Below are 24,587 nucleotides of genomic sequence, written 5' to 3' on the forward strand. Positions count from 1 at the left end.
AAATTGATACCCATTTCGATCAATTAGATGACAAGTCCCGGAAGGATTATTCGGATTACTGAACACACTACTCTGTTTGGAGGAAATAAGTAGACTTTTTTCCCCAATTACAATTTAAAAAAAGACACATTTCTCTTAAGATTAACTTAAAAAAGCACTTACCTATCCTATCCACTTCTCAGAACTTGAGGTGACCCTTCTCGTCGAGCATATCCCGGGCGATCAGTTCCTGGGCGTGGGTGGATTTCATGTGGGTACTGCGCGCCTTGTGATGGGCGAACCCGAGGCCACATATCCGGCAGCGCAACGGTTTCTCGCCGGTGTGCGTCCGCATGTGCACCATCCGGTGGGTGCTGGTGCGGAAGCCCTTGTCGCAGATTTCACATTTGTAGGGTCGCTCGTCGCCGTGCACCAGCAGGTGCTTCGTGAGGGTCGTTCGCAGCAGGAATAGTTTGCCGCATACCTATGGGTAAGTAAATGGTTTTTCTTTATAATGTTGATTCAAGCATCCCATATCTACACTCATGCAGAGGAAATCTTTTTATGAATTTCATAAGGCACGTCTTATGAACCGCTTTTTTGCGTCCAGAATAGTTTTTCATAAGAGTCTTATGAAATTCTTTCAATTTTCATACGATGTTCTTATGAAAAATAGAAGAAGTGGCATTGTGAAAATACAATGAACACATTCATTCCATCAGTCATTTTTTCGTCGTCATACAAGCACTAGCCTGTTGTGGAGCCATTAGTTTTTTTAAAAGTTAAAAGTGATTTTGTTATTTCAAATGGTAAGTTTATTTTTTGTGAGCGTTTAAATGATTTGTCAACTTATACACATTTCTTTTCAGGATCAGATCAAGGGACGGGGTGCGGCAGAATGACTGTTGGAATCGTGCGTTGATGTGCTGCTCATGGTGATCATGAAGTAGTTTTTAACAAATTATCGAGAAAATAAACAGAAAGTATTTAACATCAATTATCTCAATAATTTTTCATCAAAGGTAAACATATCTGTTTCCATAAGACCCTCTTATGAAAAGCAACAACCTCCCAGTGATTTTTAAGTTCATGTTCCGCTTCGCAGCGAAATAAATTCTAGGCGGGCCGCTTCGGATTTATTTCGCTGCGAAGCGGAAAATGAACGGTAATGAATATTTTTCTTGCTGGGCTTTCATTGAAGCAGAAGTTCATCTGAAAAATTCATTCGCTTCATAAGACAATCTTATGAATTCTAGCGTAACATTTCAAAAGGGCGAAACTGCCAAATGTAAACAAATCGAGTTAACGGTCATTCCGGATGTACGCGGTTGCACTTTACCTAATTAACGCGGTTTCATCTTAAAATCGCTTAAAACTTTCAAAAACTTGATAAAATTTAATTGGGCGAAACTTCATGTTGATGCATTTTCGTTGGAACGTGAAGTTACGCCTATTCAAAATGGGGTTAATTTCTTATTCGTGTAGAGCCAATAGGCGTAACTGAGTTGAGCGTGTGTGACAAAAGGGCCTAATTAGTTTTTGCGTGTAGGGCCAAAGGGCCTAACTTCAAAACCAAAACAAAAACGGCCGATCAATTGGGCGAAACTTGCAGGCGTAACTAGAATCGAAAACAATAAAGGGCGAAACTCGAAAATCTCTGAAATTTAGTGGAGAAAGTTAGAGTTCTTGATAACCAACGAACAATATAAGTGAATATAATGTACATTTTTTGATTTTGTTGTACAAAAAGTGGTCGATTTTTTAAATAGGGTTTGATTAGATGTACCGAAATTTCAAATGCGTTTTTCTCGATTCGAGCTCACTGCTAGTTTCGCCCTTATGAAATGTTACGCTAGAATTTCATTACTTTTTCTTATGGCGCTACTTCATAAGAGAATCTTATGATAGACATAATAGTATTTTTCTGAGTGAGAGTATTATTAGTGGCTCCCTAGAATTGTCTCAGGAGTCACTTTTGCCTAGAAAACCATATTCCACAAAATAATTACCTGACATTCATGCTGCTTATCCTGCGTATGAGTCAGCTTATGATACCTCAAGGTACCAGCAAACAAAAACTTCTTGGGACACATATCGCACTCATACTTCCGCTCTCCATTGTGAATCCTCAGATGACCCTTCAGGTTGTTCTTCTCCAGGAAAGCCTTGCCGCAAATTTCACACTTGTAGTCCCGCTTCCTCAAATGTACACTGTTGATGTGCGATTGCAGCTTATTTCTGGAGGTAAAGTTTTTGGGACACTGTTCGCACTGATGCGGGCGTACCTCGGCATGAATCACCAGGTGGCACTTCATATTGTTGACCAGTGCCCCACAGATCGAGCATACCGTCTTTTCATTGGCATGCTTTTTCTTTTTTTGCTTAGGGGATGCCTTTTCCCGCTTGGGTGGTTGTCGTTTAATTTCGGCAACTTTAGGATCGGGAGGTTTTGATTCTACTTTGCTAGTTTTAATTATAACTTTTTTGTTTCCTTCATTCGGAACCCAATCGCTATCGGAATCCGTCCCTCCTCTTTCTTCCAAATATTCCTCTGGATTTAAACTAGGCTCCTCCAGATTGGCTTTCTCAATAGTGACGACCATAGGCTTTATTTCCGGAACTGAAACAGATATCGAAATTTTGTCGTCTTTTTCTAGTTCATCAATCTCAAAATTCATAGCTGTAGAAACTTCAACCAAGAGTTCTTGGGCAGATTCCTGGGATGTTAACTTAGTTCCATGTTTTACGGTGGAACTGTTGAGTACAGAAACGATATCTGCCTTCACGTCTTCCTTGACATTTTTTACGTTTATAGTTTGGGGAAGCTGTGAAAAAAACTTTAGGTAATTATAAGTGAATAAAATCTTACGTTGAACCATACCTTTCGCAGCAACTCTTCACAGCTTGAATCTGTGATTCCTTTTTTAGACCTCGTTTTGTAGCTTACTGTCGTAGTTTCTTTAATCTTTTCTACTGGCTGTTCGCCCCCTAGTTCCTCCGCTAGTCGCAGATCTTCCGGTTGGATAGTTTTGCTTCGAATTTTCTCCAGCACCCTTCTAGAGTGGTCACATTTTTTCTTGAAGTTGAAGATAATGTTCAAGTTACGTTCGCACTTTTCGCAGATAAAGTTCGGCAGACCGTCCTTTTTGTTGATCTGAAATTATGAAAAATAACATTAAATGAAGGATTTCAAGGAACCGAAATTGACGATATGCCTACCGTATGTTCCAACGCTCGAAGCGAATCCTTGACAAAATTCCTTACATAGAACACATTTCGACCCTGAACGTTGGAATAAAGATTAACCAACTGTTCATTGGTCAAACAGAGCCGACACAACCGTTCGAAGTTTTCCGTCAAAAACTGTATACGTTTTCTCTCTTCGGAATCAGCTTCCGGTTTCGGTCGCTTTCCTTCCATGGTGATATTGACACAAATATTTTAAGCACGATATTTTAAATTTGCTGAACTTTATATCACGACATTTTTTCGTCCATTTATCAACTTTTGTCCTACTTAAACGTTATTTTTAAACATATTAGAAAAAAAGTGGCTTTCCGATGCGATTTTTGTTTATAAGGGACCCAACAACAAATCCAGCTGGTTTCGAGAGCGCAAGAGAGGGAAACCGAAAAATGCTCTCAATGTTCATTCACGCATGTGCTTCGCCGTCTGTTTGTGTTCATTCGGGAAAAATATCAACACCATCACTGTTTTGATTCAATCAAACGGTTGCACTTGGACGCGTCGGTTTGGTCCGGATTTTTATTCTTCGGAAAACGAAAGGATTCTGCAGTGTTCTGATTTAACTTGCTTTTAATAAACGGAAGTGATAATTTCCTATATTCGCCGATAAATATGGAATTCGAAACTAACCGGAAGCGGTTGGAATTTTTGCGCGAAAACTTTAAGCGTTTGTGTCGGTTTTGTGGTGCAGAAACGAATAATCTTACGCGGATATTCGGCGATATCAGTGAAGAAGTGGCGGACCATAATCTTACATCCGGTGCTGGTGCCGGGTGGGTTTACAACAGCGAACGGAACATCGGCCAATTGCTCGAGAAACAATATGTTCCGGTGAGTTTTCCGGAAAAATATTTTAGGTTTCTGATTTAAAGCTTTTAATCGAACTTCAAAATAAAATTTTAATGGGTCTTTAGAATGTATTTGCAAACTCTTCCTCCACTGTATAATTGGTCTATGCTTCCCCCACGTCCTAAATTGATTCTGTAAACTTAAACGGCAGAAGTATTCGCTGCTATGTAGACGATTTGATCGACCGCTCCGCTCCAAAAACCAATTCACCCGATACTGCTTTGGACAAACTAACGCATCAGCTCGACCTTTTGTCCAAAAAAGTCGATGATATGGCTTCGAAGCAGTACCCACCAATGGCAGCTTCTTTGTTTCCACCACTGAAAGGGACTCCACAAGCATATCCGTCACCAAATATCAAGCGTCGCCGTGGTAATGATGGACTATCGCTAGTATCTTCAACAATGACGGGGACTAAGTCTATCGATCTTAGTGATCTTTCAGTCCCGTTTGTTGTTCCTCCCCCTCCGGCACCTAAGTTCTGGCTGTATCTAGCTGGAATTTCTCCAGATCACACCTACAGGCAAGTACCCTGTTACGACAAGAACATCTTCTTTGCGTAGTCAGTTTCCGCTTTCCGACAGATGCACCCAGCCATACACTCCTGACCTCGGAAATCCGACATTCTCTACTGGGCCTCCAGCACCGGGACGCAACGAACTAGGCACCACGGAGACCCCGGAGCCCTTCGACTCAGTCGCGCTGTTTCCAGCCAGCGTCAACAGTCGTCCCGGCCCTGAGTTCGTCTGTGGCGAAGGGGTTCTCCAGCTTGCGCTATCAGGCAAGTATGATATCATGGACATTTCTTCTCCGCGTGATGAAATCTGCCTTTCCAGCGATCTTCGTTCCGGTACTGCATCTGAATCGGACTACTCTATCAGCATTTTCTACCAGAATACGGGTGGTGTTAATTCCTGCGTGATCGATTATCTGCTTGCTACTTCGTGCTCCTGCTACGATATCATTGCCTTTACCGAAACATGGGTTAATGACCGTACCCTCTCCAGTCAGATTGTTGGCCCAGATTATACTGTATTTCGTTGCGATCGTAGCCCCCTCAATAGCAAAAAATCTACTGGTGGTGGAGTGTTACTTGCCGTTAGATCTACACTCCCGGCTTTGCTTATCGAAGACGTTTCCTGGGACGATCTGGAGCTTCTTTGGACCCGCATTGATCTCGGTAATCGGAAACTATCGTTCTGGCGACCTGGTTTTAGCAGAGTCCTTTTCGCGTTGCCTGTCTAAAGTCAGCTCTTTTCGTTCTCCTGAGGATGGCATACTCATCATTGGCGACTTCAACATGCCCGGCCTAAAATGGTGCTCTCTCTCTCTCTGCTCTCGAAGTGGCTTTCTGTTTCCAGATCCTATGCGTTCTTCGTTCTCGGCATCTTCTAGCGTATACTTAGACGCCCTTAGTACAGCGACTTTACGTCAAATAAATAATATCGAGAATGAAAATGGACGTATGCTCGACCTCTGTTTCGTTAACGAAGGTTTCAGGATTCCGACGATTGACTTAGCATCCGCTTCCCTCGTCAAAGCTGGTCCACATCACCCAGCCTTAGTGGTCTTCCTCGATGCCGCAAGGATATTTGCCCCCGTGAAGAAAACGGCATCCTTCTATCAAGATTTCAAGAACGTGGATCTTGAAGCTATATCTCTCGTTCTTGAGTCCATCGAATGTGAAGTTGAGCTCGATCCTTCTGATCCAAACGCAGCTGCTGAGACATTTTCGAACATTCTCAACTACATCATTGATCGCCATGTTCTGAAACGTAGGGTGCCTACAAATCTACGGGCTCCCTGGGTCACTAAAGAACTGCGGCGACTGAAGACGGCCAAAAAACGTGCACTCCGAAACTACAACAAGCACAAATCCACTTACACTAAGGGAGAATACCCCAAACTAAACTCTGCTTATAAAAAAGTCAGTAAGCGTTGCTACTTAAATTATCTAAACCAGTTACAAAGGAATTTTAAGACCAGTCCGAAATCTTTTTGGAAACACGTAAAAAATCAACGGAAAGAACCAGAACTTCCGTCTCACTTGTTCCTTGACAGCGACACAGCGAATTCTGATCCAGAAATTTGGGAACTTTTTGCCGAGAAATTTTCTGGAATCTTCATCACTGGGGAAATTTCCTTGGAGCAACTGGCCAGGGCTGTCGGAAATATATCCCCCCTAGGGTCATCTTTGAATGGTATTCTGGTCGACGATGCAGCCATCCTAAAAGCGACAGCTAAGCTAAAAAATTAATCTTCTACGGGCCCGGACGGTATACCAGCTACTTTTTTGAAGCGTTTTATTTTTAACTGGTTGTTTTGGATCCAATTTTCTCATTTTGCAAGCATCACTTCTCCAACGATCAGCACGGGTTCATGCCTAAACGATCCACGACTACAAACCTACTGAGTTTTACATCATTCGTGCTGGACAGCTTTGCCAAGAAAACTCAAACTGACGCCATTTATACAGATTTCTCTGCTGCGTTCGATAAGGTGAACCACGATATTGCAATCGCAAAGTTCGAACGTTTAGGCTTCTGTGGTTCCCTACTGGATTGGTTCCGGAGTTACTTAATGGGACGAAAGTTATCCGTTCGTACTGGTGAATTCTTTTCTAGGCAGTTCGTTGCCTCTTCAGGAGTGTTTCAAGGAAGTCATTTGGGACCGATAATTTTCGTGATCTATTTTAATGATGTACTCTCGCTCCTCGGTGGCACAAAGCTCGCATATGCCGATGACCTGAAACTTTTTCACACTATAAACGACCAAGACGACATCAACTTCCTTCAACAGCAATTCACCGCTTTTGCTTACTGGTGCGATATCAATTGCTTGCCCTTGAACCGCAGTAAATGCTCGGTAATATCGTTTACCCGTAAGCGACATCCTCTTCATGCAGAGTACATCCTCGGAGACCAAACCATCATCCGCGTGGACCATGTCAACGATCTGGGCGTTATTGATGACCGACGGCTGGAGTTCAAGACTCATACGAACTATGTTGTTGACAAAGCTTCTCGAAGCCTTGGATTCTTTTTTCGTATGGCCAAAGATTTCAAAGACGTATATTGCCTGAAAAGCTTTATTGTTGCATAGTTCGTTCTATTCTGGAGTACGCTTCAGCTGTTTGGTGCCCTTTCTACCAAAATGGAGCTGAAAGAATCGAGGCTATTCAGCGGCGTTGCTTGCGGTACGCTCTAGATCCGTTTCGTTTACCAAGCTATGAAAACCGCTGTCGTCTCATAGGCTTAGATACGCTTCAAGTACGCCGAAATGCTACACGTGCTCTAGTTGTAGCGGACCTTCTAACGTCTAAAATCGACTGCCCCGAACTGTTGGAGGCCATACATCTTAGCGTACGACCACGAGGATTACGAAACCAGAACCTGCAGCCTTACGTACCTATTCGCCTGAACAATTACGGTGCTAACAGCGCTTTCATCGGCATTCTCAAAACTTCTAATCGGTTTTCCGAACATTTCGACTTCGACGTCTCAAGGAACGTATTCCGAAGAAAAATTTTCAAGTGTATCTAGTATTGTGTAGTTTTATGTTGATATTAATTTTAATTTGTTAGTTATAGTGTAGTCATTAGGATCAACATGTGATCCGTTGATGTTTTAAACAATAAACTGAACCATTCCGTTTCTCTGGTTAGTCAAATTTCTCTTCTTTAGAGTTTATTTTAAAACTGCGAAGGAAGTATCAACAAGATAATAATGTTGAAAAGACAGGTTCCGAAGTGATCTCCTTGTATTAATGACAAGGTAAAAACAAAGATTTCTAAATGTGAAATAAAAACCACTGCTACTCGACACTCAGAATCAGGGAGTTAAAGATTTTGAAGAGAGATTTTATATTCTAAACTGGAAAGAATTTTAAATTCATGTTACCTAACATCTATTAGAAAAAAAGTAAGTTCATAGTACATAAAAAAATTAATTAAAATCTTTAATGGATATTTCAGTTCACACCATCGGACGAGTTGAACCTTCCAAACTACATTTGCGAAAAATGTGTCGACAGTTTGGTACGATGGCATCGGTTTCGCGAAACATTTTATTGTGTCACAAAGCTCCTGCTCGAAATAGTAACAACAGACCCCAAACACGATCAGTTGTCAAACACTCGCTCAAGATCAAACTCTATCGGTGAGGAAGATACAAACGATAGTGCTGATCAGAACGGTGACTGTGATTTTCACGAGGTTGAAGCTTTGAGTGAAAATTCTGCTGCGGGTGACTTCGATATAAAGTACATGCCCGATATACCCGAAAACGCAACGTTTGACGATGTAACGATCATCGAGACCCTCGAAGAAGAAACTCTTTTGGAAGCTAAACATTCAATCGACATTGAGGAAGAGCCTGAAGAAATTCTAATAACAAGAACTAGATCGCTAAGGAAACCGAAAGCCGATCGTGTTGGAAGGAAAACAAGGGTAAAAAATATTGTCCAAGATACCAACACTGGGAAGCAATGTCCAGAGTGTGGTGTTATAGTGCGGTACAAGATGAAACACCACATGCTTAGGCATGCTGATCCCGAGGGACGGCCTTTCAAGTGCGAGCAGTGTGACAAAAGCTACTCGGTAAAACGGAATCTTATTGAACATATCTCGCACAAACATGAGAACATAAGCTACGGTTGTCTAATTTGCGGGAAAACTTTTGTGAGTAGGGATGTTCTTAGGACCCACACGAAGCTTCATTTGAACCAGGAATTTCGTTGTGAATTGTGTGATCAGGTGTTTCAGCAATCGATTTACCTGAAAAAGCACATGGTTATGCATGAAGAGAAACGTTTCGCGTGTGATGTGTGCAACAAAAACTTCCGTTTCAAGCAGCTGCTCAAACAGCATATGCGGATCCACACCGGAGAAAAACCGTACCAATGTCCTCACTGTGAGAAACAGTTTCGAACCAGGGCTCATCTTAATCAGCACCAGAGAACCCACACCCAGGAAAAGGCGTTCAAATGTAGCGTCTGTCCGATGGCGTACGCCAACAAAAAATCTCGTGACCGACATCAGCTGGAACACGATTGAAGAAGATCGGTGAGTAAATTTTTGTTTTTCCTAAATAAAATTTATTCGAGAGAATATGATTTGTCATCAGTGCTTCGAAATTTTCCCTGTATTATTGCAATTATAATCTCAGCAATCAAAGAACTTTTTTCAAAGTGACAAATCGTCAAAGTCATGTAGTTTATTTTCATCATTCTCACTTTAATCTTCCATTCGAGATTTTGTGCTGATTGACGGTATATTCACTTAAGTCCTTACTAACGGGACTTGCAACAGCAATAATTGTTGCACTTAAGAGTACTTGTATGGCCTCTCGATCATCATAAGTGGTAATAAGTTTAATGAACTGTGTTAGTCGACTTTAGGTAAACGATGTGGTAAGATACAACAACTGACAATAATGCAGCACACTGTCTGGTGTCCAGTGAAGAGAGAAAGAGATTAGTCTATAAACTATTCTGTTTTCAAAGACAACAACGGCGCTTATTCCCTAGAACAAACTCTATCTTATTTAAACACAGTTGATTTTGCTGTTCTTCTGAAATCTACGCGAAGTACACAGCTGTTTAAACACGAAATACGTTGGTAAAAAATGTACACAAATCGAAAAGAAGGAAATCTAATTAAAGGTACATTACGTCCGAAAATTATTGGTGAGATTTGTTTCTAATCATTTTTATGATTTCTCGTGGCACGTCCATCGTCTGATCGTCAACCAGGACCAAGTCGAAGGTATCCATGTACCTGGGCAGGTTCTGTTCGGGCTGTCGAAATAAATCGAATTAGTATTGAAAAAAAAAACCATATTGCGAAACAAACAACTTACATGATCGAACAGGAAACCGATCTTCAGCACGTGGGATGACGAGGGAATACCGTCGGCCATTCCGGCATCGCCCAGCGAGTCGCCCATCACGATCACGTGGTCCCGGTCGTGAACAAGATCGTAATACTCGGTGCCCTTGAGTGCCGTCTCGTTCTTGTTGAAGGTGTGTATCATTTTGTCCTGCAGGCCGTTCAGATTTCCATCGGCATCGTAACGGAGAAAATTGGATATCACCTTTACGTTCGGGTAGAGTACGTTGGCTTGCCGAAGGACCGACATTACCGAATCGCCAAGCCCAGCCGAGAAAACTAGACAGGGGACCTTGTTTTGGTCCAGGTCGAAAAACATCTCGTGAGTACCGTCGCGGAGGCCATCTTTGAACCGCTGCGCGACTTCGGCTATTTCCTCCTGGGGAAGCGGGAAACCCCTGCGGGTGGGAAAGGCGTGTTTGGTTAGTTTAAAAAAGGTTTACTGTAGCTTAAATATGAATATGTCGCTTGTACATGTTCAATGTGCTATAGGGTTTAGTCTTGGGTCCAGTAGTATTCATGAACCTTAACATGTTCGTCGCTCAAAAAAAAAATCTCAAGCATGAAAGTAAAGCGAGAGAGCTCCAGAATTACAACGCGTAGCAAAACTGAGCGGCTATTTTGCGTAAGAGAGCCGTCACCCGTTTATGGATCCCATGGCGACGAACGTGTTAACACAAAATTACGACTGAATGAGGAATTCGGGCAGATATCTTAAAGATTATTGGTCGAACTGCAATCGAAAGATCTTCACTTCAACACGTTCGTCGCTATGGGACTCATATTCGGGTGACGGGTGTATTTCCTGGGAGGCCCCGTCAAATCAAAAACGTGTGACACTCTCTTACTCAAGTAAGCGGCTCAGTTTAGCCATAGGTCGCAAAGCTGGAAGCGCTCCTTCTTTATTTTGTCGCTCCGAGAATTTCTTTGGCGAAGAACGTGTTACTGACAAGATAAGAAGTATTTCAGGTTGAAGAAGTTGGCTCGAACAGAGAATACCTTTGCCGTAGCTTAACTGGGCCAGGTGGGCTTCCAAGTCATCTCTAGAAGAGTTTATAGAGAAGAGATCGAACTTTGAAACGTTGAGAGGAGAGGTCGCAGAGTATTTTCTGAGACAGTTGCCTTGCCCTAAGAAGATGCATGCAGAGTGCAAGGATCCTTACATAGAGAAAAGGGCGTGGTCCGCTTTCCACGAGACCGCATCGCAATCAATCAAGTACCCGCGTTTCAGGATGCCAGTATGTACCGTATTCGTTTCTGCTCTGTTTTGCACCAGGCCACTCCCAGTTGTGCACTTTTTGTGTTGCTTGTGCCCTAACTAAAACTATCGTGAATTTTAATAGGTGGTTCTTCCTGATTCTGTCAAATGTTATGGAAACGAAAACTGTTGGAATCAAGGATTAGCCAGCCTTAAAAATTTAGTGAATATGAATCCCTTTACAAGTCGGTCTTTGTGCCAAACAAGCTGATAGTGTTGGTGGATCCGATGCGGAAACCACGCGGTCGGCTTGGGAGAAAGTGAAGAAGGCTTTGGAAGACAAGAGATTTCAACATTGAACCAGCTGATGTAGGTTTCAGCCTCCCGAAACTTTGGATAAGCATGATTCTGCTGGCCGGATTACCGGATGAATATCGGCCAATGATCATGGCCCTTGAGAATGCACACATGGTCATTACAAAGCCACAAAAAGAAGCGTTAGCCACAATACTAAAGGCAACATTGCCAAAGGGTTTCTTTTTTCTTTCTTGTTCCCTCTTTTCTCCTGAGTGCAGGCAGCCCCAGTAAACATGAATCGGCAGAGAGGTAACTCGAATCGACAGAGGGATCGTAACGATCTCTCTGGCGATTTTGCATCATCTAATCGGCAGAGAGGAACACACAGTACGCGTGCCTTGGGTGAGTGCCACGAAATAACCAAGACACGCCCTCCAGAGGAACATACGAACACAATCCGAATCGTGTTTGTATGTTTCCCTTCGAGACGCGTGTTTGCCTGCCTGAGAAGTCGACTGCTACGATTGAAAGCACACATATAAAAAACACGGGGATAAAAGCCGAGCACACCGTACGAGTGTACGATTCGAACTGATTTCGCATGTACGCATTCGTATTCGTTACCTTAGGTATCTCGGCAGGACAAACCGAATGAGAATATATTTGCGTTCTTATAGTGTTGCCGAAATTAACCGTTTTATTCTAAGTTCGGTGACTCAACTCTCACCCAGTAAGCGCGTCCTCTCAGAAATCGACAGAGCATGCAAAAAAACTGAGAGTTGAGTCACCGAACTTAGAATAAAACGGTTAACTTCGGTGACACTCCAAGAACGAAAATATTTTCATTCGGTTTGTCCTGCCGAAATACCTAGAGGCAATAAATACGAATGCGTACATGCGAAATCAGTTTGAATCGTACACTCGTACGGTGTGGTAGCATTCTGTCCCCGTGTCCCGTGTGTGCTTTCAATCGTAGCTGTCGACTTCTCAGGCAGGCGAACACGCGTCTCGAAGGGAAACATACAAACACGATTCGGATTGTGTTCGTGTGTTTCTCTGGAGGGCGTGTCTTAGCTTAATTCGTGGCACTCACCCAAGGCACGCGTCGGTGTGTTCCTCTCTAACGATGTGATGATGCAAAATCGCCAGAGAGATCGTTACCATCCCTCTGGCGATTTGAGTTACCTCTCTGTCGATTCATGTTTACTGGGCAATTTTTTGCATGCTCTGTCGATTTCTGAGAGGACTCGCTTACTGGACGTGCTTACTGGGTTCTGGGAAGCAGCGAAACTGACAGCTTGTTTAGCCATACGAACTGACAGTACAGTCAGGCGAACAGGTAGCATGTTGGTCATCTTCACCCGAGTCGAATCCTTCACTGACGTCGTCTGTGCCGTAGGCCGTAGGGATTTCTTTTTTCCCTTCTTTTTCTTTCCTTTTCTCCCAGTGGTTGGTCATCTTCGTCCGAGCGGACAGCAGTACGCGTACGGTAAAAAAGTCGGTCAGTGGAGGAACGATTCAGAAGATCTTCGGAGGAATATTCGGAAAGAACCGGATCCTTCTGGCAGGCTTCGCACGGCTCCTGAGGTGTCACTCATAAGTGCAAGAGCAAAGCTTCACAAAGAGGTGTGGAACCCACACTCTTGTGAGCGGCAAACCGCACACACTCTGCTCATGCTTCCCGAAAAATAAATGTTCGACACTCACTTATATGAGTGATGTGTGCTCCGTAAGTGTTGCTCTCAGAGTGTACTCTTAGTGTTAAAACTGAGGGAAGTTAAGTGTGTTTTAGGCAACCGCCCTTCCTTTCGTAACAAAAATAAAGACGCACAGAAAGCACAGCTCGCAAGCAGTCGTGCATATTCCAAGGGTTTTATGAAATTATTATAATGTAAAGTAATTGATCGTTTACATCTTCACACAATTCAGGGTAGTGAGGTTGGTTCGTTAAAAATCAGGATCATTCACAGCAAAAAATCAGAATTTTTCAGGAGATCTTTTGATTCATAGAAATCACAAGTAGCTCTGCTTATATTGCATAAATAAAGGCGGAATCCAGGCGCTGTAAACGCCTGGATTTATGCAATAGCAGTAAGCAGTTTCTTGGCTGCCTTGCAGTTCATATCGAACCACCTTTTATATATCATCTGAACCGAAGTTTACCATCTGTTAAATGGGTTTAACTATATTGATACATCTATTCGATTTTCTCAAAGTTTAAGTGATTTTAAGTTGAAGTTTTATTTCAAGACTTTTTTCATTATTTAATTTGAATGGATTTCATAATATGATGTGTTGCAACGCACACAAAAGTATATAAACAAATTTAAAATTTAATCAGGTCATCCCACAATGAAATGAACAAAACCTAAAAATGAAAAAAATGGCGTTTTTCAAAGTTGCAAATTTGGACCTAATCGTGAAGAGATTGCCGCTGGTCTGGATAGTCAATAAGGATTTTCGGAGAATAAAGAAGCTTGTAATGAAATGCCAATTTTTTAACCAAAGTGTTTAAGATTCATTTATCCCGATTTGACATTATTATCTATTTGATTTATCTTCGGAAAACACAGCAAAAAACGAACCAAAGCGAACAACACCATCAATTCATTACTTGGACGCACTAAGCAAATATAATTGAAACAATATTCACCACACTTATTTTCTTCATATAATGAGAAGGCGACACCATCAGCATCCTCTAGCGTACAAAATGGAAGCATTAATTCGAGAAATTCGTCTAACTTGTGAATAGCGTGTATTCCGACTCGACTTGATCAGGGATGCCAGTTATAATAAATGAAATTGTTCGTTTCTATTCTTGCACCATAAAAATTTTAGTAAACCAACAAATTCTATTGTTTCATAAAATACATAGATTTTGATGCGCATAAAGTGTTTTTTAAGGAAAAGATTTTAAATTTAATCGGTCAACTGCTTAACTGTTTATCAAAATTTTGCTTACTAATAATAGTTCAGGAAAAAAATATCACGAAATTAACGTAGAAATATCGTTATTTTCTTTTTACTAGATAACGGGTGTCGCTTTTCAATTTGGCAAAAAATGGGGTTTTAAACGATTCGTATTAAAAGATGGTATTGTTATTGTCTCATGCTAGATTTTTCTTGTTAATATTTGAACATTTTCAAACAAATTGGTTTATCATTATCAAACTATAAAGTTTGTTAGATCATATATCAAATCCAGATCTTAGGTCAAAGGATATTATACCGAGCTTTTATCCAGCAATAACATGACAATAATCTCTTTTGAATGTTTATAATTAATGAATTGATTAAAAAAATCAATTTTAACAAAGCGTTTCAGAAATGCCAGTGCTCCAAAAAAAAAAACAAAAAGCTAACAACTAATATCCATGTTTTCTGATTATGGACTTGGAATCATGCCTGAGAGACTTGTGACATTTCTTCTGAAAAACATGAAAGAAGTAAAGGCTGGTGGTGCGAATTTTGAATTCATTTCTTAAATGAGCGGAGTTTATTTTTTTTATGTGTTTCTAAACTAAACAAAAAAAGTGATGAAAATATGTTCGGACGGCATCCCTGATCAGCATTTTGACAACTCCAGATTAACATTTTGAAAGGGCACAGATTGATTTTTTTTATTAATTGAGACAAATGTATGCAACATAATTGTTTTTTCTTTCAAATTCAAACCAATTGTACTGAAATAAATAAAAAACTCTTTCGATTCGCAATGAATACTCGGAATGCGATATATTTCTCAATGTTTTCCCATCATTTATTTGTGCACGTGAACGCAAAACAAAAATCTAAACAAATAAAAAATCACAGCTGAAATAGTTTCGCAGAAACGATTATCAAGGAGAAAACAAAATTTAAGCATATTTTTTTTATTAATACGAAAACTGTGTGCACATTAAGCATCATGTCATTTGTTATTACCAAGAAGGAAAAATTCTGTTCCCGCCATGGAATGTGACGAAATTATATTGGTATTGGCATGTATATTGGTTTTGAAATGAAACGTTTTTATTATTTTATACTATTGCAAAACAAATGATATTCCAAAACACAAAAAACTGTTTAAATATAACTAGGAAAAAATTAATAATAGTCATATTTGAATTTCAATTTTTTTATTACTTTATCTATATTTAATTTTCGTCTCTTAGCTAAGCTTTTAAAATTTGTATTAAGCTTCCGCTTATTTTGATTTGCCGTTTTGTATGACATATTCTAGGTAACGGATCTCTGTTAAAAACTCGAAATAAAGACAAAGATGAAATAAAATTTATGGAATTTTATTTAAAGAAACTAAAAGGCGCAAATGTTTGATTAAGAATATGTAGTTTGTTTGCTTTCTCGTTAAGTGTTGGCGGAAATTTGCAATGCAAAAGTCTAAAATCTGTGCAGGCAGATTTTATGGCGGGTGTCGTAAATCAATGAATTTTTAGTTATTTATGAAGTCATAAGAAATTAGTCATTTATTACGAATTCTTGACCTTAAAGTTTATGATTCTAATAACATTCCCTTTTCATTCTTTCTTTTTTAAACTTTGCGCTAAATCGATAGGAATATTACAATCACGATGTTTAAGAGTATCAGCAGCGGTCAGGTGTCAAAGCTATAATAACACCCAATTTTGACACTTGCTCCTCGGTATTGAAAAAGCAAGCCAGGAGCAATATTTGAATACCGACCAGCTCCTGATTTAAAAGATGCTAACAAAAGGAAATAGCATCAAAAAACAACAACACCTATCGGAGCGTCACCAGTGGCTAAAATGGAAACCAGTTTAGCACTTACCGGTGCGCAAATGTACTGCTAAAGCTAAAACAGGACCTAGAATGTGTCCGTGGTTAACACCTGGGATAGCACTTATCGCTGCCGATGCTTCGAGGTTTTAGACAACGTTTTAAGAATTGTAAGAATATGCGCTGTTAGTAATTCATATTCATTCAAATAGTAATCATTTTACTTCCGCCTTTTCTATATGCTACGCCACACTTTTTGCGATTGTCAATTGAAAAATCAGGACACCTGGCATCTCTGATCAAAGCTCCGAAAATATTCACAGAGTAATAGTTCCATTTCTGTCGCCAGATAGCGCTATTCGTGTCTCCCGATTTCTCGTTAAGTGGTGTATATCGGTTCTAGTATATCTGCACTAAGTGTACACTTCCAGAGTGCTCTTTGGGAGACGCACTTATAGATTACTCATTTCAATTTTGAGTGTTGTGTGAGTGACGAAAAACGCTCCCTGTGTGTATCGTCACTCTGATCCTATTGACCAGTCTTGCTCCGCTCACAACAACATTTAAAGCGCGAAGCAGAAAGCAGACACCGCTCTTGTAGGGCTCTGAGGTGCGTCCGAAGCCTACCTTCTGGCACCTAAGCTGCCGACCCGGAAGTCGTCATTGGCCTCTGGTTTCCGATCGGTGCTGAGTCCGCTACTCAGGCGGGCGTCAGGTACCACCGTCGTGTGTAAGCCATTCTGGAGGCGCATTAATGGTGTTGGCTGCGACTTTTGGATTCATGATGACTGCTAACTTTGTCGTCCCACGAAAGCAGCGCAAGGCGAATTTTGCGTTACGGTGGCGATTCAGGAAAGTCCTTTCCTCGTGGTATCATCGTTTGTTCCCGTTCCGAGAAATCTCTCGGACCAAATTCATTTTGCTAAAAAGCCAACAAATCATCGGTGACGAACCAGTAAGGAGCATGTAAATCAATTCTAAAATTTGCACAGCGAGCCGCAAATACAGACTCCGTTCGATTTTGGCAACACGCCCGTACATTTTATGTTGCCAAAATCGAATGTTGCCAAAATCGAACGGTTTTTTTTCTCAACTTTTTTTTTCAGTTATTTTTACAAAATAACTGTTATTATTATCAAACACGTTATTCTTGGTAAATTTTCGACCATTTGTAGTCATTTTTTAAATTTTTTCATCATGTTTTTGAAGCATTTTCCACTTTTCTTGTTTTGTTTATAATGTTTGCTTTCATCAGTCATATTTGCTTTTTTTGTCGTTTTTAATCTTTTTTTAGTTGTTTTTTGTCATTTTCAGTCTTTTGCTTGAATTTGTTTTTAAACTTTTTGAATTTTTCATCTTTTTGTCATTTTTTACTACTTTATAATTTTTTTAAAAAACTTTTGTTTTTATTGTTGCATTTTAACACCATTTCCGAACATAAAAACGTATTTATGGTGTTTGTCTAAATTGAATTGGTCCTGTTATAACGAAAACTAAAAGGCAAAAGGTAATGTTGATTCTAAAAACCGTTCGATTTTGGCACATGTGCCAAAACCGGATGTTGCCAAAATCGAATGTTGCCAAAAACGAACGGGGTCTGTATGTATAAACCTGTTGCGAGTATGCAACGCAGCAAGCAACTGAACATCAAAGCAATCGTTTCTTAATTAATACTACTTTAAGTTAGTCCGAATAAATACTTGTTAGAACAAACAAGTTTTTAATTCAAGCTCTTTCAAGTCAGAACCAGTCCAATTCTCCCACCGCACCTGGCGATAGGTTATGGACCCAGGCCGGCGGGATCGGAACTGGTGAAAAAGTATTGAAGTCCATCAAGCGAGATTGGGGACCGAAATGTGTCGTGTCCGAAGCTCAACGGCTCCAACTACGACAACTGGAGTTTCCGGATGAAGCTGTTGCTTACCAAGAAGGGAAACTGGGCAGCGTGGAAAACGAAGGACGAGCAGGCGCTAGCATCGATCAGATTGGCCGTGGAGGACAACCAGTTGCTCCACATAAGGAAGGCAACGTGAAGAGGACGTTGACATCGAAGGTTTCTGTCATGCGGAAAATCTGCAGTCAGCGCTTGGAGAAGCATGGTGACATGAAAGCGCACTTGTCCAAGTTAGCGGAATTTTTCGAAAAAACTCAGCAATTTGCAGTTGGAGAAGATCCTGGACGACCAGTGGCTGGTCGCAATTTTGTTCAGCAATCTGACGGAGGAATACGAGACGTTGGTTACCGCATTGGAAGCCCGACCAGAAACCGATTCGACCCTAGACATGGTAAAGGGTAAATTGATCGACGAGTAGAAGAAGAAGAAGCAGCGGAACTGTGGCGAGGACGAATCCGAGTCTGTTTTGTTTGCGAACTCAAGGCCGAAAAGGACCGGTGTTATTTCTGCAAGCAATTGGGCCACCAGAAAGCGACATGTGAAAAATTTCGAGCATGAAAAAATGCAAATAGTAACAGTCAAGTTACTAAGCAACGGAAAGCGGTTACCAAGCAACATCGAGCAAACAATGTGGCTAGCATGACGACAACAGTCAATACACGTTTCTCACTGAATGCGATAGTCAAGTGGAAAAGCAATGGATGGATACTAGATTCCGGAGCCGCATGCCACATTGCCAACTACAAGGAGTTCTTCGAGGAGTTGAACGAAAGGCCGTGGTGCTGGATGGATCAATGTCATCGAATGTTCTGGTCAAGAGCGTCAAGTGCCAATCAAATGTACACTGTATGTTCCCGGAATGAAATCCAACTTGTCTGTAATGCGGCTGGTGCAAAAAGGATTTGTCGTCGTTTTCGAAGCCAAGTTGTGCCAAAATCATTAGAGGTGAGAAACTGTGTGCAACGGCGCAGTCTGTTGGAAATTTGTGGCAACCGACAGAGCGCATATCCCTGGCAACAACAAGTGGCGACTGCGTGCATGGCTGGCATAGGCGTTTTGGTCACAGAGAAATTGCAGACGATGGCTGAAGGAGTTACGAAAGTGTGCATAGAAGGCAAGATGCACAGGGCGCCATTCCCGAAAGTGTCAGGAAATGTATCGTCGAATGTCATGGACTTGGTGCACACCGACATTTGTGGGCCGATACGAACGAAAACTACAGGTGGAAGGCGGTACTTTATCACGTTCATCGACGACCATATTAAATACACGGTCGTTACGTGAGAAGTCGGAAGCGATCGAGAAGCTGAAGGAGTATCTCGAGCTGGTCAAGACGCAATTCGGAAAGAAACCCAAAATTCTGCGGTCTGACCGAAGCGGTGAATACAATGGCAAGAAGTTCAAATCTTTCCTGAGGCAGAACTGAAGGTGTATGCTCATCGATGGAAATCTGGAAAAGCGCTTCTGGGGCGAAGCGGTGGTGGCGGCTAACTACATGCAGAATCGCTGCCCTCACGCCGTCTGAAGAAAAACACGGTTGGTGAGTACGAGCGGTGGTACTGTAGGAAGCCCAATCTCGGACACAATCAGCGGTTTGGCGTGGATGCGCACTGCCACGTTCCAAGTGTGAAGCGAGGTAAACTGGATAGCAAGTCATCGAAGCTGAGGTTCGTTGGTTACAGCGATTGGTGGACGAGGCGACACGTGAAAAATAACAGTTAGTCGTGATGTTAAATTTCTGACGTCATGTGGGTCCGAGCCGGGATCTGCGAATGAAAATCTCGTTGTTCTTTTTATCTATTTTTCACGTGTGGATCCTGTCAACAAATCAGAAGAAATTGAATCCGATGAAAACGACGACGGTGTTGTGGTTAAAAACGTTCAACGTGAAGGTCCAATCTTGGTGTTGCTCCGAAGCGGTATGCTTGTTCGGTGAAAACATCGGTCCAGGAGGGAGCCGAAAACGGTGAGGGAAGCGTTGTCCAGTCCGGACAGCAGCAAGTGGCGTCAAGCGATGGCCGAGGAGCTCAAATCGATTGAAGCCAACAATACATGGGACGTGGTCAAATTGCCAAATTGGAAGCAGGTGGGTGTTCAAACTTCTTATGAAGCTGCCTCCCGGGTATGTCGTCGGCGCGGAAGGCAAGGTTTGCCGTCTGAAGAAAAGCTTGTACGGGCTCAAGCAAGCCGACCGTTCGTGCAACCAGCGTCTACACGAGGTGTTGATGGCGGATGGATTCAAGCGGTGCGTCTGTACAAGAAGAAAGCTGGTGGCAAGTGGTGCTACGTTCTTGTTTATGTTGATGATCTCATCATAGCGAGGATGAGCGTATCATCGAAGCACTGGAAAAGGCGCTTTCCAGGAACTACAAGATTTAGCAGTCTTGGTGACGAGAAGTTTTACATCATCATTGTTCAGTCCGACAAGCGGACTGAGAAGAGAGCGGGAGAAGAAGAACGCGAGATGAGCGCCAGCCAATCAGCGAGCAACACCCGACGCGACGAAGGTATAAAAACACGCGCTCCCGCGCGTTGCATCATCAGTCTTTTTTCAACCACCATCGCGGCAACAGCGATCCAGCAGAGCGACCAGCACCGGAAGAGAAGAGCCAGCCAGCAGTGACCTTCTCTGAGACCACCCGAGGAGAGGAAGCCGACAATACTCGGCGTACAGTGACAAAGTAAATTAGTGTATAGAGAGAAAATAAAGTGCAGAATGTTCCATCGCGAGTAAATTGGTGTTGTTCCTCTGCGCTTCCTCCTCACTTACTTCCGATCCAATCGGCTTTTATCAGAGCCCCCCTTAGAAGAGTTTAGTTTGGGATCACTGCAAGCTAGTGATCAACCGACCTTGGCCTCCAGGCAGCCAGTCCGAGGACCTGCCTCCACTGGTGAGACAACCACCAGGGGTTGTCTAGAAGAGGCTCGCTCTCGCAAGGGGAGTGAGTCCCATCAGTGGTTGTTTTGCCAAGCGCCGCCCTACAGTCCAATGGTTTTTCATGGCCACAACAATCATCATCAAGGTCAAACGAGATGAAGCCGGAGATGTTCATATCAGCCAGCGGAAGTACATCGAAGACGTTGTTCGTTTTGTTGGTCTCCAAGATGCAATAGTTTCGGCGGTGCCACTTGAACCTGGATACGGCAAGACGGAAGAGAAAGAAGTTCTTCTTCCGAACAATCAACAGTACCAGAAGGTAGTTGGGTAGTTGTTATACATCGCAATTAACAGCAGACCCGACATCGCAGCGGCAATTTCGATTCTGAGTCGAAAGGTGAGTTGTCCAACCGAACGTGACTGGACAGAGCAAATGGTTCGTTACCTGAAGGGGACAGCAGATCTGGAGCTTCGACTTAGTTGCAGTGGCGATTCTTCAGGTCTAGTTGGCTATGCAGATGCAGATTGAAGCATTTTCTGGAGTCAAGACGAAGAAGTGAAATTTCGTGAGTCACGTCAATCGTGTGGTGTCGCAGAGTAAGCCCTCTGAATGCATAAACGAAAACAAAACGGCCGAAAGGGCAATACTGGTAGTGCACCGGTGCAAAACTGAACCAAAACGAATACGGTATAAGTTCAAGACGTCTTTGAAATCTGCGATTTATTTGTCAACAAGTTCTCGAGCATCTTCGATACAGCTTTAATAACCGGGTTTCCACCTCTTCGCCTCCTGATGTGAAGCCAATCCCCTATCTTTGAACCGTAGTATTTGCGTATAATAGCATTCTCTCGTAAACGGCGTCCTTTTTCAACCGTTCATTTCTTTGGAAACAAGGAAATCTCTTGAGTTGTATACGTGAAAGATCATGGTGTGATTTTTGGCGAATGGCTGAATTTAAATACTCGCACTAACACCGTTGTCAACAAGGTTCCAGAAGCCTGGGTCTTCTTTTTAGCATGACGAAAGGTTTTAACATCTACTGTCTGGAGAGTCTGTACTTTAGCTAGTGCCCCTTAAGTATATCAAACGATTCTGATCGAATCGAAGCCACCTAACTCAGCAACGAAATCCGCTGCTGCCTAATCGATACGATACTCGTGCACTTATTTATTCCAGGATATTTACTATTGAGTAATTCATCCTTTTGCCACTGTACTGGTGCGTCTGTTGCCGCTAATCTGCTTACAACAAGAACCGACACTGACATTACACTATAAGGAACACTTGTACTCAACGTACAACCTCGATGTTTTAGGAAGCTTTTCGTTTCTTTTAAACTTTAAGAGGTACTAGTTGGCTACATTAAAACTTCTAGCCGTTTCCCCGAGCATTTATATTTTACCGGATGGACTCCGAAGATGATTACAGTCGTTTTGACATTTTTATGGCATTTGCGACTTATATCAACGATGCAAACTGGTCGATGTTTACTCTTGGGCCCGAACTCACGGATATCGGCTCAGGGAGGCAATTGACTTGCCAACTGAACTATATCAAAAGCCCCGTAGCCCATCTTTTAATTTTAACCAATCATTTGGATCAATATTCGAGCTGTTGATTTCATAATAAATAAATCAGTAAATAAAAAAAAACTTCCTTTAATAAATTGTTGCTTTTTTAACAGCAAACTGTCATTCGACCCAAAAACCCAATTAAAATTTTGCTTAATTATATTTCGTCTGTAAAGTAAAAAGGCATAAATAAATTATTTAAAAAAAATATACATACTGATTTCAATATTTTTTTAAACTTTATAGAAAAGTCTAAACCGAGTAATGACGATGCATTATACTTGCATGCCTAGCCAATACCAAGCACATATGCCTCAAAAACAAGTGTCTCATTACTATAAAAGCTATAAACACCCAACTTGGCTATTTCGCTGCGAAGCCAAACAATCGTACTTACTTGAGCAGGTCTCCGGTTTTGGTCCACCACTCAATCATGTAGACCACCTTTTCATCCAACGGCATCAACGGGTCGATTTCGATAGGCCTATATTTGTGAAACAGCTTCTTCGATTCCTCTAGCACCGAGTCCGGGAGCGAACGGCACTCGTTGAACATCCCGAAGCTGGTCAGAATCTTTTCCCCATTGTCGAGCTTCTGTTTGGTGATTGTATAATCAAAATCGGTGACTACCTGGAGCCGATCGATGCCGCCGTACACCAGCTCATTGAGCATGTGCTCCACCTTGCCGGGATCCCGTATTTTGACGTGGTCCCGATTAAGAATCGGAACCGACGATAGCTGGAAACGTTGCTGTCCGACCATTACGAACCCGCGGCGGCTGCTAGAAATCAGCACTTGCCAGAAGCGAATTTTGCCTAGCACTGAGCGCTGTATAGCGAAAAATGAATGAAAACGGGGTGCCCAACAGAGCAATGTCAAGCGTTTTTTTTTTTGTTTTGTATGAGAGGCTAAACAATTGCGCAAGTGGAAGGCGGACCAGAGTTACAGATGTATGCCTGCCTGGTGGGTCGTGGGTGTGAGGAAAGCTTCCGAAGCGTTTTATTTATATACTTTTTGGTTGCTTCGCATTTATAGGAGCTGCACCTTCGAAACAATTTCTATGCACTTCGTTCGGTGAATGTGTCAGATGTGAAACTGCACAGAGGGAATGCTCAACGCCCCAGCTGATAGGTGCTCGGACTACGTGCCTAGTTTGTCTCCTAGGCAGGGATTCGCCTATATTTTCTTTTGGCTTTGCCTGGCCACTGTTATTGTCTGCTAGGAGTTACGGTTGATTGGCCTTTCCCTAAATAATAGAGAAAACTGATTGGCATAACGTTAATCATCGTAAAGATTACACTTCTACTGATAAGATTGTTGCTTGCAACGTTAAGCTTTTGTTGGAGAATTAGAAAATGTATGTAATAATTTCAATAGTGTAATCATTCACTTACCGTGTGTTTGGTGCAGGAATTTTTATTCCGTGAATCAATTTGTATGCAAATAAAACCACAATTTCGGGTGTTGTGGAACAATTTAGGTCAAAATTTTCACTAACATGAGGAGAAAGATTTGGAAATCATTGCGTCGTGGACAAAGAGAATGCTGCTATGAACTAAAACCACCTAAAGCCACTGTCAACGGAAAGAGGAGTGAGCTGATGTTTGGCTTCGAGGAAAACATAAACAAAACAACATTCTCATGCTCTCGTTTCTCGCGGAGCGTCGTTTAATCGATTTTCTCCACGAGCAAAAGTCGAAAAAAATGATACGAGAGGTTTTGAATGAACATTCAAACCGAATTCATTTTATAACCAGAGAAAAACTGACAGCATCAGGGTTGCGAATTATATATAGCTAAATTTTGCTGTTGTACAATTTCAATAATTATAATTAGAAAAAAATGTGTATAAGTCACGATTACATTTACTTACAAACTTTACAACAATTAAAGACCTTACCGTAGTGGTGTGAAAAAAGTTTGTTTGTTCCCTTTTTTACAGAAAGGTATCGAAATCATTCTCATTTTTTGATTGAACACAGCGTAGCATTGTAATGCAAAAGGGATGTGAAAGGATGAATCATCCAATTGGATGAAAATCCCTGAA

General features: G+C 41.8%; 3 protein-coding genes across 4 annotated transcripts; 1 reads left to right on the top strand and 2 right to left on the bottom strand.

The window, feature by feature from the left end:
* Positions 1–106: 106 nt before the first annotated feature.
* LOC129744804 (zinc finger protein 691) lies at positions 107–3,951 on the bottom strand. Its single transcript, XM_055737512.1, has 4 exons — positions 3,199–3,951; positions 2,861–3,133; positions 1,989–2,804; positions 107–463 (listed from the first exon to the last, which is right to left on the bottom strand). The coding sequence occupies exons 1-4, from the start codon at positions 3,397–3,399 to the stop codon at positions 179–181; spliced, it is 1,575 nt and encodes a 524-aa protein (XP_055593487.1). The 5' UTR covers positions 3,400–3,951; the 3' UTR covers positions 107–178.
* LOC129744805 (zinc finger protein 776-like) lies at positions 3,643–9,181 on the top strand. Its single transcript, XM_055737513.1, has 2 exons — positions 3,643–4,056; positions 8,048–9,181. Exons 1-2 carry the CDS (start codon positions 3,838–3,840, stop codon positions 9,125–9,127), a joined length of 1,299 nt encoding a protein of 432 aa, XP_055593488.1. The 5' UTR covers positions 3,643–3,837; the 3' UTR covers positions 9,128–9,181.
* A 69-nt stretch (positions 9,182–9,250) lies between these two features.
* LOC129744806 (7-methylguanosine phosphate-specific 5'-nucleotidase) lies at positions 9,251–24,540 on the bottom strand. Of its 2 annotated transcripts, none has more exons than XM_055737515.1 (4): positions 23,935–24,540; positions 22,938–23,786; positions 9,933–10,359; positions 9,251–9,870 (listed from the first exon to the last, which is right to left on the bottom strand). In XM_055737515.1, exons 2-4 carry the CDS (start codon positions 23,300–23,302, stop codon positions 9,754–9,756), a joined length of 909 nt encoding a protein of 302 aa, XP_055593490.1. In that variant the 5' UTR covers positions 23,303–23,786; positions 23,935–24,540; the 3' UTR covers positions 9,251–9,753. The 2 variants fall into 2 exon arrangements, with proteins under 2 accessions (XP_055593490.1, XP_055593489.1); XM_055737514.1 differs by having other exon boundaries at positions 22,938–23,803.
* Positions 24,541–24,587: the final 47 nt, after the last annotated feature.

Source organism: Uranotaenia lowii, chromosome 2 (genome assembly GCF_029784155.1).
Source record: "Uranotaenia lowii strain MFRU-FL chromosome 2, ASM2978415v1, whole genome shotgun sequence".
Lineage (NCBI taxonomy): Eukaryota > Metazoa > Arthropoda > Insecta > Diptera > Culicidae > Uranotaenia > Uranotaenia lowii.

What these genes read in the sequence shown, in the direction of transcription:
- LOC129744806 (XM_055737515.1), bottom strand. Translation starts at nt 23,302, where the DNA reads ATGGTCGGACAGCAACGTTTCCAGCTATCGTCGGTTCCGATTCTTAAT. An exon ending in AAAACCGGAGACCTGCTCAA is followed by an intron (nt 10,360 to 22,937) that starts GTAAGTACGATT and finishes TCCCACCCGCAG; the next exon opens with GGGTTTCCCGCTTCCCCAGG. An exon ending in TCGGTTTCCTGTTCGATCAT is followed by an intron (nt 9,871 to 9,932) that starts GTAAGTTGTTTG and finishes TTATTTCGACAG; the next exon opens with CCCGAACAGAACCTGCCCAG.
- LOC129744805 (XM_055737513.1), top strand. Translation starts at nt 3,838, where the DNA reads ATGGAATTCGAAACTAACCGGAAGCGGTTGGAATTTTTGCGCGAAAAC. An exon ending in TCGAGAAACAATATGTTCCG is followed by an intron (nt 4,057 to 8,047) that starts GTGAGTTTTCCG and finishes TGGATATTTCAG; the next exon opens with TTCACACCATCGGACGAGTT.
- LOC129744804 (XM_055737512.1), bottom strand. Translation starts at nt 3,399, where the DNA reads ATGGAAGGAAAGCGACCGAAACCGGAAGCTGATTCCGAAGAGAGAAAA. An exon ending in TTCGAGCGTTGGAACATACG is followed by an intron (nt 3,134 to 3,198) that starts GTAGGCATATCG and finishes TCATAATTTCAG; the next exon opens with ATCAACAAAAAGGACGGTCT. An exon ending in ATAAGCAGCATGAATGTCAG is followed by an intron (nt 464 to 1,988) that starts GTAATTATTTTG and finishes ACTTACCCATAG; the next exon opens with GTATGCGGCAAACTATTCCT.